Consider the following 15,548-nt stretch of genomic DNA (forward strand, 5'->3'; position numbering starts at 1 on the left):
AAAGCATCTCTTCTGCAGATAAAAGCATCACTTGTCTTACTGAGTGATATTGAAGAATACGTACAACTTTAGTCACATTAGTTATATTTTTCAAAACATGATACTTGAAGTAGAAATGATTCAGCTGGTGAAAACCCATGCTTCTCGTGGACTATGGATGTAAAGTAAGCTAAAAACTAATAATAAAATAAATGGCTCTATAATGTTTACCCTGTTGGAGTACAGCTATGACATGTATTTTATATTACCTTTACGTTAGAAAATCTGCCCAATTTTCCACCTTTTGCTGCTGCTATATAAGCACAAAAGATAAGAATAAATTCTGTATGTGGTTTTAGAAGATACATTCATTTAACAGATACTTACCAAGTGCTTTCTAAAACCAAGCACTGTTTTAGGTGCTGGAGATAACAGCAAGTGAGCAAAACTAAATCCTTATTCTCATGGGCTAACATTCTAGTTGAGGGAGGCAAATAAACAAGTACTACATGGCTGGTGGTGATAAGCCATATGAAGAAATATAAAGTAAGGTATAGTGATAGGGGAGGAGGTTGGTATTTTAGATAAATTTGGTCTAGGAAGGCCTCTTTAAGGTGACATATGAGCAGAAACCAGAGGGACTAGAGCATATGAAGCCAAGCGGATATTTGGAGGCAGAGTGAATATATATAATTCTTCCTAGGAATTTTGCTATGAAGAGGAACAGAGAAATGGGGTAGTAGCTGGTTTCTGTCCTGGGTATTGGGTATACAGTAGTGAATAAAACAGAAATAGTTCCTACCCTTACAGAGTTCATAATTTAGTGGGACAGACATAATAAACAACTAAGCAAGCAAATATATAATTACTGAGGTAGTCAGTAATGATATCTCCCTGATTTTGGTGATTTACAGTCATGAATGAGGGGTATTTGAAACCCCCAAACAATTTTCCAAGGCTGGTTCTGGTGTGAAGTATGCTTATCAGATGTCCTGTTAAATGATACAAAGATTCCTAAAAGCAGTGATTAATAATAGGTGGTATTCTGGTGGCAGAATTCCAATGTGACATCTGAGGAGCATCTTGTCAAAAAGCAGTTTGTATTGTTTTTGAATTAAATCAGCCAAATATGAAAACTAATAATATCTGGGATGTGGTTTGATAGAAATGAGGAGGACATTCTAAGCAGGACAAATAATATGATAGTATAAAATCAAAAGATGGCAGTCATTGGGGACACAGCAAATATTCCAGATTCATTTCTTTGCGGTTGGAAATATGAGACTCAAGATATAATGCCCTTAGCAACTAGAAAAGGTTGTTGAAAAGGAATGCCCTCATCTATAGAATAGGAAAACCTGATAGAGAATTAAAGGTACTTGAGAATTAAACCTTGTGTTTTTTGTCTCCACTGTTCTTTCAACTCCAGTCCAGATGGTCTTGGTTTTTTTTTTCTCCCTTACTCCAGTATAAAGAAGTGAAGTTTTAAAACAATCACATTTGTTGATTTTTTATCATTGTATTAGTTGTCCTCTCGTTTTATACTAACGAAGATTATGGTCAGCTTTAGGTCTTCTAAATAATGTTTTTAAAGTGCTGTATCATTTGTATATCTAGTTTTCAAGTAAATGTCTTGAAAAGAATGCAAGGAGAGGAAAAACAGGACAAAGAAGAGTTATTTTTATTAACTGTTTTCCAAAGCTCTTAGTGTGAAGTTGGCAGCTTTCAAAATGCCAACTGTGGCTATTGGATTATTCTAAAATAAGCATTCACAGTCCTGTTTTAAGGGCTTAGATCTGGTAGCAAAAGCAATAGAATCAAGAATACCCACAACCTCTGAGAACACTACTTTCTCCTATTTGAATGTATTTTCTACTAAGTGTGTTGGCAGTTTACTAATTAGTTTGTTCATTAACATTTAATGAAGTTGAGATTATAAAAAATTCAGTAAAGGTGTACTTTTTTGACTTTGTAAACATGACAATTTATGACAAGATACAGAACCTACTATAAAGTTCTAGCAGTCATTTCTATGGCCAAAATTTATAATCAAACATTTTACTTAGATGGAAATAAATCTTATTTGTAATTAAGAAGTTCATTTAAATGACTCCTCTGCAGCTAGAGCAGTGTTGCCTTACACAGTGCCCTCAATCTAGTTTACAAGCAGAAAGAGACACTTGTCAAACTAAAGTGTGCAAAATTAGTACATTGATAATGAGTACCATCTTCAAGCTGTGGCTGTTTTGGTTTTTTTTTTAAAGATTTATTTATTTGAGAGAGCGAGAATGAGAGAGAGTACATGAGAGGGGGGAGGGTTAGAGGGAGAAGCAGGCTCCTCACCATCAGGGAGCCCGATGCAGGACTCGATCCAGGGACTCCAGGACCATGACCTGAGCCAAAGGCAGTCGCTTAACCAACTGAGCCACCCAGGCGCCCAGCTGTGGCTGTTTTAACAGCCTCTCCAACACTCAGCCCTTGGGGTCCTACCTGTTTGTCATTATTATTGACCTAATACAAAAAAGAAATGTTTGGGGCTCCTAGGTGGCTCATTTGGTCCAGTGGCCAGCTCTTGATTTCAGCTCAGGTCATGATATTGGGGTCCTGAGATCGAGCCCCCATGTCCCGCTCCATGCTTAGCAGGGAGTCGGCTTCAGGATTCTCTCTCCCTCTGCCCCTCCCCCGGCTTGCTCGCGCTCGCTCTCTCTCTCGAAAATAAATCTTTTAAAAAATTTTATACGCAACTAATGAATTGTTGAGCACTACATCAAAAACTAATGATGTACTATATGTTGGTTAACTGAACATAATAAAAAATAAATTAAAAAATTTTAAATAATTTAAAAGAATAAAAATTTTATCAAATTTGCAAGTGTCTAAAAATTGAAAGGGACGGTTAACACCATAGATCAGTTATCTCAACACTGGCTGCATATTATGTTCAACTGAGAACCTTTTAAAACAAAGTAAATGACTCTAGGAGGGATGGATGACAGAAGATTGATGAAATGTTCATAATTATTGAAGTTAGGTGATGGTCACGTATAAGTGTCAATATATTATTTTCTCTTTTTTTTTTACATTTGAAAAATTTTATAATACAAAGTTAAGGGAAAAAATAGAATACCCAGGCCATATCCCAGATAAATTAGAATCTCTGGGCTTTAGTAGTTTCAAAAACTCCAAATGATTCAAATTTGAAGTTTCAGTTGAGAACCACTGTCATAGAAAATAAAATCAAGATTCAGAAAGATCTGGACAAGTTAGAATGCTCAGTTGACATCAGTGGAATAAAATTTAACATGGATAAATGTAAACTGCATTTAGGGGGTTTTTGTTGTTGTTGTTTTAATCAGCTGTACAGGACAGAGAATACCTAGGTTGGTGCTTGTACTTGTGAAATAGATCAAAGTAGATTAGTCAATCACAAGTTTAATATAATATGATGTAGTGGCTTAAAAAGCTAGTATGAGTTTCTAAATTTCAAAAAAAAAAAAAAAAAAAAAAAAAAAAGCTAGTATGATCTTAGACTGCATTAATATAACCTTGGAGCCCACAATATAAAAAACCTGCATTTATTCAGACCATATCTGGCATTCAGGTTTGAATGGCACATTTTATAAGAGACTTTGACAAATAGGTACGTTAAGAGAATGGTAGAAGAAAAATCTCATACAACAAACAATTGAAAGAACTAGGAGTATTTTAAGCTAGGAGAAGAGAAGAATAAGCAAGGGGAGACAAGATAATTATAAGATAATCAATAATATTTGAAGACCCATTGTGTTGAATAGAGAATATGTTTTGCATGGTCCCAAATGCTACAAGGAAATAGCATTTCATTTATTCTGAGAAAGACCTTTTTCTTTTTTAAAAAGTGTGTAAGAAGTAGCTTTATTTTTTATCTTAAAAAGGTAAAAAATGTTCATTGTAAAAGTTTCCAAAAATACGTATAAGCATTAAAAAAAAAATAGGGATCACCCATCATCCTGCTGCCCAGAGATAACCACTATAACTAGGATCACCTACCTTATTTGTGGGGCCCAGTGCAAAATGAAAATTCAGAGCTCTTTGTTCAAAAATTAAGAAATTTCAAGACAGTGACAGCAGAGAATTAAACTAAGCAGGGGCCCTTCTGAGCATGGGGCCCTTTGGACAGGTCACAAGCCCTTGAAGCTAGCCTTGACTATAACATTTGGATATATAAATCCTTTCATATTTTAGAAAGGACTTTCCAATTTTTTTATTGTGTTTAGTTAGCCAGCATATAGTACATCATAAGTTTTTGATGTAGTGTTCAAGGACTTTCCAATTGTTAGAAAGTCCCACCGAAGCAATAGTCTACCTTGGGAAAAGTAGGAATATATAGGAATATAAAGGAATAAGCCAGGCTTTTTATCAGAAATACTATAGAGTGACTATGCTAGAGGTTGGACTACATGACCTGTTAGGATATTTTTCAGCTCAATTTTTCAGCTTTATCTCTATCCAGCAAAAAAGAATTGGTTCATGAGCAATAATCATTACCTGCAAATAGCCTATTTTAAAAAAATGGTAGGGTGCCTGGGTGGCTCAGTTGGTTAAGCGACTGCCTTCAGCTCAGGTCATGATCCCGGAGTCCTGGGATCGAGTTCCACATCAGGCTTCCAGCTCAGCAGGAAGTCTGCTTCTCCCTCTGACCCCTCTCATGCTGTTTCTCTCTCTCTCTCTCTCTCTCAAATAAATAAATAAATAAATAAAATCTTTAAAAAGAAAAAAAAGAAAAAAATGGTAGAACCTTGCTTTTTTGCTATCTTCCTATGCCATTTAATAAAAAGTATTGTGATGGTGTATATCCTTAAGAAGTTTGGTGTTATTTGTATGGCTGGATGCTAGACATTACCAGGATCTAGAGCTTTGGTACCTTACTCAATATAGACATTCAAAGGATGATTTGAACTTCTTTATAATTTTAAATCTCTTGTTCTGTCATGTAGCTATTCTCTCAGTGTCTATTCTCTTCCCAATTTACTATAGCTATAGAAATTCCCATGTGTAGGCTGATTGATGACCTTGGATGTTCAGGCTGTCAGATAATAAACCTCTGTGAACATAGAAAAGCAACCCAAAGTTATCTGCTTGTTTTCTTGTACTTTTACAACCCAGACATTGGCACATATTAATTCTTGATTGACTTGCAAGGACTTGATGATGATTATAGCTTAATGAGCTAGAAGAGTTCCCCAAGTGACTGGAAATGTATTCTAGTGCTAGCTTCCAAATTATTTGTCGTATAGCTTTATACTAACTGGCGGATTTAATGTACTTATAAAAACTGAACCATTTCCTTTCTACATAGTGTAAGGCACTTATAATCTTGTGAACACATTTCTGCTGCTGCTGCTGCAAAAAATGGCCTTTCTTGTCCATGATTTTGACTGCTTTCTCCCCAGTCTCACAACTTTCTATCAGAGAACTAATTTTTATTATGTTACTCAGCAATGATTATCTGTGGCCTCTCCTTCCTTTTCTGCCTCCTTACACATCCACTCTCCCACCATTATTTTTCAGCTGAGCCATACTTTTTTTTTTTTTTTTACCATTTTGCTCTTTCTCCTGTTCTAATATTACTTTTTCTAATGTATGTACATAAGGAAATAGAATTTAAGCTAGTTTTATTTAAAGTGTGGTAAAGGCAGGAGCGCCTGGGTGCCTCAGTGGGTGAAGCGTCTGCTTTTGGCTGAGGTCATGATCTCAGGGTCCTGGGATCCAGCCCCAATGGGGCTCCCGGCTCAGTGGGGAGTCTGCTTCTCCCTCTCCCTCTGACCCTCCCCCTGCTCCTGCTTTCTCTTTCTCTTACACTCTCTCTCGCAAAAATAAATCAATAAAATCTTAGAAAATAATAAAATAAAGTGTGGTAAAGGCAAAATAAATGATTTTCCTTATAAATTTGACAATACTTTTTTGAAATTTTTAGAATTTAAGTTCTTAGAAGGCAAATCTAGCAGCTAAAACAGTGCTGTTTAATAAATGCTTTTATTTAAAGTTATAATTCCTTTATTTTGACAATGTTGTCAAGTTGTTATATGTATATTTATATACACAGACATTCATGCCCTTGATTCTGTTTTTCAACTTGAAGAGAGTTACCTCTTTTGGTTCTTTTACTTCTCTTTTATCTTTCTTCTGAATATTTTCACTTTCTGGTCTTCAAACTGAGAACATTCTCCTTTTTTTCCATTTCCTGAATAATTTCAATCACATTGCTATGAAGAGGCTATCTGCAATGTTTGGCTCCTACTTTTCTTTATCCTTGATCTCTTAGCCAAATCCAATTTCTCACAGTGCCTTTTTCATGCTGAAAGTGATAGAATTATTTTTTTCTTTTATCTCCAAACCCTCCAGGAATTCCATCATTATTAGTTGAAATATAATCACTTCCTCTCTCCTCCTCATTCCCATTCTCTCTTCCCCAGCGCCTCCTCTTTCATAATATTGTCTGGATTTTCTTATTTCTATTTCTTGAATTCTTCCATTCATACCAGATTTTTTTTTTTCATATCAGATCAGTTTTTTCTCTGTAATCTGTACATGTTGCCATTGCCAAAATCTTCCTTGATACTTTACCTCCACTATCAAAACCCTCTGTCAGGTTGCTAATTGATATTATATAATGCTGCATTTGTGACCCCTGTTCTTATTTTTTATTGATTCTTACATTTACTCTCTTACCCTTTCCTTTCAGCTGAGCCAAATTTCTCTTTATATCTCTATTCTACCGCCTAATCTTCTAATTTACCTCCCTCAATGCTCATAATAACTTCCTATCACACATCTGCCAACCTACCTATATTCTCATTCAAAGCTTGCTTGTAATCTTAACTCCTTTTAAGTGAGTAAAGAAAGGGAAATAGCCAAAATCCTACTTTGTAATTGGTTTAAATTTTTTCTCAAATCTGTATGCTAAAGAAAAATACCTTATAAAACAACACCAACACTCAACCAATCAAAGCTTCCAGAAAAGGAAGGCAGTTTTATATATTTCAGTCATCTCATTGAAATTTTGCTCCTGTTGTGCCCAGCAACATGTTGAAAGTTAGGGGGGATACAAACCCAGAAGTAGAAGACATGATTATTGTCCTCCGAGAGCTAATATTCTAGGTAAGGAGACAATACATGAAGCATTTAGAAGGTAGCTATAATAACTAGCCTAATAATCAAAATGCTAGCTTGTATTGTACAGACTTTAAGTGTTCAAAGTAATCAGGGAAAAGAGAAAGCATTATTACTTGGGGTTGCTAGTAAAGATTTTATGTGGGAAGTGGGTCTTGAGGAAAATGTAGAATTTGGATTCGCGGACTGAGCTAGAAGACTTGCATTAACATGCATAGGTAAAAAGAGAATTGCTTAGCAAAGACTCTAACAGAGGAATTAGTTGATTGTTAAAGCAGCAAACTTTATTCTAGGGAGGAGTAGGAAATATAATCAGATAATTACATTGGAACTAATTGATCAAAAGCATTGAATTCAAATTGAGGAATTAAAAATTGTTAAAAAGAACATCCCCTTCCTATACATTTTAGTTAATCAACGTTTTATCTTGTTTAAATATCCAAGATTTGTTAACATTGAGTGCTTTATTATATGGTAAACATTGTTCTAATTTTTATATGTAATAATAGCTCATTTCATCTTTATAACAACCCTTTGTGGTAGGTTCTATTTTAACCCGCTTGTTTTACAAATGAAGATGAAGAAAAAATAAGTACAGCTGGTTCAATTTGGCACTAGTGACAGGAACCAGTATTCAAATCTAGTAGATCTCTGGTACCAGAATCTACATTCTTATCTGCTATATACACAACCTTGTAAAGGATATATACAAGTACTGTAAATATATAGTGAGATTTGGACAATTGAACCGGACTTATTTTTTATTGAACGATAATTTTCTCAAGCACTACTCATGTTGGAGCACAGGAATCTCTTCACCCTGAATGTATTTTTTCTTTAAGAAAATCTTTATAAGGAAACTTTGGGCTAGAAATTTTAAAGACGATTAATCCATTGGTTGTTTTTCAGATGAAGTGATACTGGTTTTATGTTTTGTAAAATCTTTATTTCAATGTTCTCTTTATTACAACAGGGCTTCTGGTTGGGACTCTTGATTCAGTTTTAGACTCTACTGCTAAAGTTGCTCCGTTTCGCATCCTACACCAGACACCAGATTCTCAAGTTTACCTGTCAATTGCATGTGGTGAGTGCGATTTTTAAAATGTATAATCCAGGGGCGCCTGGGTGGCTCATTCATTAGGCATCTGCCTTCGGCTCAGGTCATGGTCCCAGGGTCCTGGGATCGAGCCCCGCATCGGGCTCCCTGCTCGATGGGCAGCCTGCTTATCCCTCTCCCACTCCCCCTGCTTGTGTTCCTCTCTCGCTGTGTCTCTCTCTGTCAAATGGATAGGTGAAATCTTTAATAAATAAATAAATAAATAAATAAACAAACAAATAAATAAATAAATAAATAAAATGTATAATCCATTCTATAGTGGTTTGCCATTAGGGTATTCATTCAGATAATGTTTTCCTACTAGGAATTACAAACTTTAAACACTTTTTAAACCTTAAAAATATTTAAAAACATATTTAAAGGGTGTGTTAGTCCCTACATTTTTCTTTACTAATCATTTCAGTTTTTTTCCTTTGGATTAATTGGGCAAGGAAGATACTTCGATGTGGAAGATTCATTGCTCAGTTTGAGTGAAATAAAGGTTTATTAGTGGAAGACAAATATAACATTTAAATAGATGAAGTTTGAGTTGGAGATACAGTTTCTGAGACATTTTGACTTGTCTTTTTAAATGCTTTATTTTTTAAATACAATTTATTTGGATAAAACCATTGGGACGACCAGTATTGCAGTAGGACCTGGGTAGGGACTGGAAGTGCTTGGCAGGGCAGCAGCAACCTTATATATAGTGTGCCTTTTATATAGTGTGCACCCTTGTGCAGATGCATTTAAATCTTACACTGTGGTGAAGAGATGATTTTTACAATGCTGCAGTAGAATTGGATTACTAAGCTGTGTTCTTGTCTGATATAGAAAATAAATGTTTGCATTATTTCCACATAGGGGAAAAATGTATAATCCAAACAAATAAGGATACTAAGAAATTGAATATTTACTTTATTTATACTCCCTAGTTTTGGTTTAGAAAGGAGTTAAACATGTAACTCTACATTGAGAGAATAGCAAGGCATCTAATTGTTTAGGGAAGAAGGATTACAGATTATTACAATTTTTTAAAAAATCCGTTAGCGTGAAGGACCTGAAACATGTGTTCCAGCAAATTTTGAGCAAACTTTGGTCAGCACTACGGCTATATGATTCCTTTCTTCAACTTACATCTGCTTCACCCAACTGCTGAGAAGATGAGAACTCCTCACACTTCATCTGTAATAACTCAGATTAGGGGAATCAAGCCCAAAACTAAAGATCGTCCCCTAAGAAAGTATAAGCCTGAAAAATTGAAACATTTTTAGTTACACACCTACTTTCTCACAAAAGGCATTATATCCTTGAAATAAGAAGAGATGTCTTACTGGTAATGCTACATATTCATTCATGCTGAGGTAGTTCAGATGCCTCCACATATATATATATACATTGTAGATAGAAAATGAATTAGGATATTCTTCCTGATAAAACAACTCAAAATTTAAAAAAAAACCACAATGACAGTTTACTTCTTTTATGATGCCATTATAATGTTCTAAATTAAAAACCCGGATTTCTGGCCTTTTTAATGTTGAAAGACTGCCTTTTTCTCTTTCTTTCATCTCCCCCTCTCTTAAGTAGAGAGATACACTTTAAAAAAAAAAAAGCGTGTGAATTCCTGGATAGTTCATATGTGTGAATATACAGCATACCATGAATTTTTAAAGATATGTGGCTTATCTTTTGCATCGCCCTATACTTTTACTTTAGCATTGCCAGTGAGTGTTTTCTCTTGGCTCTCTTAAATTGAATGCCATCTAAACTAAATGAAGAAAACATTATACCTGCTGATGTTATGAGACATTTGTAGCCTCAACTCTAAATCTGGTTGGTAGAAATTATTTAGGGAAAAATATCCATTCTACTTTAAAGAGGGGGGATTATTATGTAACTTATTCTCCCAAATTAACATGATGCAGAAATACAATAATTACCAACTTGAAGCTTCCTTTTATACCTAAAGGACCAAAATAAAGGCTTAAAATTTTCCCATGGCTTTTATTTGTGATTCATTAAAGAAAGTTATTACACTTGGTATTGTGACTTTAGTAACATGAATACAGTTTTTAACTGGATTGTAAGAAATAGGCAGTTTTGCAATTTCAGTTAATATATCACTTGCATGTATCATAAAACATACTAAGGAGCCAAGATGTGTCTTTTGAATGATATTTTTATAATCCACAATGCTGGGGAGGTCTTAAAGGTAAAGATCTTAAAGATCTTTTATAACCCACAATGCTGGGGAGATCTTAAAGGCTTTAAGATCTTAAAGATCTTAAGTTCTTCAAGCCAAAGCAACTCAGAGCTAACTGTAATATTTGACCCTCAACAAGCTACCTAACACTGATCCAGCAGGTCACACGGATTTACTTGCTACAGGGTTTCTAGCCTCTTTGGTGAAACTTCTTTAGGTTAACAAGGCCTTTTAATGAAAAGGGTGACTGAGCAAAGGCTTCACCTTCTAAGACAAGTAGAGTTGCCACAGTTGAAATCCACATTTATACAGTGTGCATAGTATTGTCATGTGCATGCTGTTTGCAGTCACACAGATTATAGGGACAGTACTGACTGTATTACTTGAAGACCATGGATTAAATTATATATTTATGTTCTGGCACTCTGTATATTCTCTTTAAAAATATTGGTTGCTGTAGGCACCAGTTACTGGCATCTTGTTTTCAGAATTTTATATCTTTTGTCATGAGTTATATTTACTTTTTCCCCCTTTCATTAGATATTTTAGTCTTTCATTTATAATAAAAAATAGTATTTATCCCTACATATACAGATGAAGTAGAGAATAAGTGTAATTAATATTTTTATTCTTTTATGATCATCATTTCTGAAAACGAGCGAATATAATTTTATTTCTTTTTAAACTAAGCTTGTAAATATCAAGAGCAGTTTTGTTGTGGAGTTTCCCTTGAGTCTTTTATTCTCTTTCATTATTAATCAGGAGCCAATAGAGAAGAAATAACCAAACATTGGGATTGGTTGGAACAAAATATCATGAAGACCTTATCTGTGTTTGATTCAAATGAAGATATTACTAATTTTGTACAAGGAAAGATAAGAGTAAGTGATGGATTTATTTTGTAGATGGAATACTATATCTTTGACCCTCTTATTTTAGGATCAAAGGCCATGTGGGAAGGTCATTGTTTTACTGACACCTTTCAGGATTGGCAGAAGTACACATATGAATGTCAGAATCAGTGCTAAAGAAAATTATAAAGTCAATGATTAGTTTTTGGTGCCCTTGTGAGTGCTCTTAGGGATATTTTCATTTCAGTATTTCATGAGTTTGGAATTTGGATGAATCCTTCACACAATCAAAAAAAATATTTAGCAACTTCAATCCTGGGTTTCGGCACCAAAAAAACCCAAAAAAACAAACAAAAATATTTAGCACCTATATTTGTGGTAGCTCCTTGTGAGGCATTAGAAAAAGCCTTATTACGAAATTAAAGAAAATTTGCTCACCTCTGTCCTAAGAGAAGCATTTATGTACACACATTTATACATATATGTAGCTTGTAGATATATACAGTTGTATTCAGTGAACTGTTTAAATATATAAAATGTATTTTTATTTGTAGGTAATAACTGATTGTCAAAAAATATTTTTTCTCCTTTAGGGATTGATTGCTGAAGAGGGAAAACATTCTTTTGCAAAAGAAGATGATCCTGAGAAATTTCGAGAAGCCCTTTTGAAATTTGAAAAATGTTTTGGTTTACCAGAGCAGGAGAAGTTAGTGACATATTACTCATGCAGTTATTGGAAAGGACGGGTTCCTTGTCAGGGATGGCTCTATCTTAGCACCAACTTTCTGAGCTTCTATTCTTTTTTGTTGGGATCAGAAAGTAAGTGGCTTCTGTTACTTACCATGACTTTGAACTTGCTGACTGACCTGTCAACTCTGTGGGGTTGTTAGGTTGTATATAAAGCAATAGGATTGATATTAGGAGTAATTAAACTGTACATTAAAAAGTTCACTTCATCTAGAGAAAGAATCCTTAACATAGGAGCCATTGAAAGTATATATAGAATGCCTTGCATATTGTGGGAAGTGAGTGAATATTAAATGATGATGGTGACCTGGCATATAGCTCCTTTCTTTGTCTTGTTCTAAACTATGGACTCTGCAATTCATGTTTTAATCCTTGTTTTAGAAATACAGTATAAACATAGTAGCCATAGTATCTAATGGCCCGCATTTATAAAGAAGAATCAAACAGTAATGTTCAGAGCACACATATAGCTTTTACATCAGTGATTATGCAATTATGTAAAGTAATAGATTTAAATATAAAAGCAGAATAATTTTTTAAAAATTCTTTAAAATTTTATCTGTTCCTAGAATCACCAATTATTGTATGTTCATGGTTATGCTTCAAAACTTCTAACTAATCTTGAAGTCTAAAGTATTTTAGTTGTTCATAGCATTTTTCAAGTGGTTAACTATTGTTTTAAAAGACCTGATTGATAAACGTTAAATCAGTATTGAGAAATTTAATCAAATCTGCTTATCATTCTTATTTGCAGTAAAACTCATTATATCCTGGGATGCAGTCTCAAAACTTGAAAAGACTTCAAATGTTATACTAACAGAGAGTATTCATGTGTGTTCCCAAGGGGAGAATCACTACTTTTCAATGTTTTTGCATATTAATGAAACATACCTTCTTATGGAACAGCTGGCAAACTATGCTATAAAGAGACTTTTTGATAAGGAAACATTTGCTAATGACCCAATCCTTGATGATCCTCTACAAATCACCAAGAGGTATTCAAAGCTTAATTAATACTTTTTAAAATACTGTTTTACCAAAGAACAGTAACATTGATTATCATTAAAAGTTAACTGTTCTGTGTTATATGATAATTTTTCTTTGAAATTAATCATTGATGTGTGGGTATTTTTTAGTTTATTCATATGCATTTCACAAATAGTATTCCCTCCATTAAGTTTAATCCTAAGAAGTAATAGAAGTTAAGTTTGAAAATTACTTATTGAGATCCCAGTAGGATTTGCCCTGGAGTGCTTTTAGAAATATAGAGATTTTTATATGCCTGGTTAGTCTACATTTCTCTATGAGTAGTCTGAACAGTTTCAGGTATGATATTGTAAAATGTAGTGTTTATTTTTAAATATAATTTATAGACAGCATCATTTTTTTTAAAGATTTTATTTATGTATTTGGGGGGTAGGGGCAGGAAGAGGGACAAGCAGGCTCCATACTGAGTCCGGAGCCCGACTTGGGGCTCAGTCTCACAACCCTGAGATCATGAACTAAGCTGAAATCAAGAGTCAACCACTTAACCAACTGAGCCACCCAGGGCCCCCTAGACAGCATAATTTTTTATGAAGAGGCAAGTTAGTGGAGCCAGTGGAGCATGGGCTTTATAAGGAGAGTACAACCCTTGGACAAGTCATTCTCTCTCAGGACCTTAGTATCCTCATGTATCATTTCTACCTCAGGGAGCACTTGTGAGGAATGAACAATATAACGTGTGAAAGCACTTTGTAAAATATGGAAACACTAGATAAATGTTAATCATTATTAATGCCTACATGAGAATTATCTCTGATAGCTGTTTGCTTCTCTATTTGGTTTGCTGAAACTGACCAGAGCCCTTTCATACTGCTCAACACTCAGAACAGTTGACTGAAATAAGCATGCCAAAGGAGAGGGAAAGAAGAGAGGATCTAGAAATAGCTAGTGAATGCAGCTTCTGGCAAGGAGCATGAGGGTATAGACTGTATGGGAAACTGTGAGAGGAACCTAAGCTGCAGTCCTATGGATAGACCAGAGCAAGTGACCTAGAGGGTTGTGTGATTACTACATAGCCCTAACTGGATATGGTTGTTCCATTTGCCTATTTCTAACCATTTCTAAAATCTGTATACATAAGGACTTCTTTGTGAGTGTGTCTGCTTTTCTGGAAAATAGATCAGCAAGGTGAATTTTTTATAGGTCCCAGTGTGCATGATTTATAAATAGAACTCTATAAGGATTAGGAATTCAGTTTATGTTATATTATAGTTGAGCATTTGTTTTTGTAGTTTGTTCCTTGATTGGCCACCATAAACATAAACTTTTTAGCCATTTTATTTCCCTTAGAATATCCTCTAAAAAGCCATCTATCAAGGGTGCCTGGGTGGCTCAGTTGGTTAAGCGACTGCCTTCAGCTCAGGTCATGATCTCAGGGTCCTGGGATCGAGCCCCGCATCGGGCTCCCTGCTCGGGGAGGGAAGCCTGCTTCTCCTTTTCCCACTCCCCCTGCTTGTGTTCCCTCTCTCGCTGTCTCTCTCTCTGTCAAATAAATAAGGTCTTTAAAAAAAAAAAAAGCCATCTATCAATGAGTTATTCATTACCAAGTCTGTATTTAAATGATACAGGAAATCTATTTTTGTCTATGTGTATTTTTAAGAGAGCCTATTGAAAATCATAGATATCTAAATCCTTTTTTCTAGTAAGTTAAAAAGAACAATAGATTATTTATTTTTATTTATTTATTTATTTATTTATTTATTTATTTATTTTTTAGATTTTTTATTTATTCATTTAAGAGAGAGAATGGGAGAGAGAGCACAAGAGGGGGGAGGGTCAGAGGGAGAAGCAGACTCCCTGCCGAGCAGGGAGTCCGATGCGGGACTTGATCCCGGGACTCCAGGATCATGACCCGAGCCGAAGGCAGTCGCTTAACCAACTGAGCCACCCAGGCGCCCCAACAATAGATTATTTAGACTTAGCCTCCAAATGACTTTTTTCTAAAATTGAGTATCTTTATTGCTTCGGCTTATTGTTTTTACAAATATGTATTACTTCTATAATTTAAACAGTATAGAAGCACATTAGCAATAGTTAGTTTCAGTGTATATCCTTCCAGGCTTTTTAATGCATTAATTAAAAAGTATTTGCAAAAAACATGATTGGGACTAAACATTACATATTATTCCATAGTCTGCTTTTTTCCCCCCTTAAAATAATATATCATGGACATCTTTTCATTTATATAAATAGACCTCATCTTTTAAAATAATAATAACCCACCAAGTTATAGTTTAAGTGAGGTAAAATTAATGTGGTTTTCTGTTCATCAGAATTATTTTGAAAGACATGATGAAATGCCACATATTCAAATAGTATATGCTGGAAGGATGAATTTGGTTTTAACTCTGTTGGCTTTGAGTTAGAACTTGCATAATTTACTTACTACCCCAGATGGCATTGCTGCTTAACACAAGTGTTTACTGCCTCTAGAAAAATTGTACTATTTTAAGCAATTGGTTTTTATTCATAT

General features: G+C 34.6%; 1 protein-coding gene across 4 annotated transcripts in view; it reads left to right on the plus strand.

Moving 5' to 3' along the window:
• The window catches only part of TBC1D8B (TBC1 domain family member 8B), a 56,591-nt gene that overhangs the window by 7,168 nt on the left and 33,875 nt on the right, over positions 1-15,548 (plus strand). For all 4 annotated transcript variants that reach the window (XM_035006651.1, XM_035006667.1, XM_035006655.1 and 1 more), the window contains exons 2-5: positions 8,105-8,215; positions 11,196-11,314; positions 11,878-12,103; positions 12,786-13,026. In XM_035006651.1, coding sequence (XP_034862542.1) covers positions 8,105-8,215; positions 11,196-11,314; positions 11,878-12,103; positions 12,786-13,026 — 697 coding nt within the window. The remainder of the gene's footprint in view (positions 1-8,104; positions 8,216-11,195; positions 11,315-11,877; positions 12,104-12,785; positions 13,027-15,548) is intronic.

The sequence above is a fragment of the Mirounga leonina genome, unplaced genomic scaffold, assembly GCF_011800145.1.
Source record: "Mirounga leonina isolate KUSES-001 unplaced genomic scaffold, KU_Mleo_1.0 Mir_101664, whole genome shotgun sequence".
Classification (NCBI taxonomy): Eukaryota; Metazoa; Chordata; class Mammalia; order Carnivora; family Phocidae; genus Mirounga; species Mirounga leonina.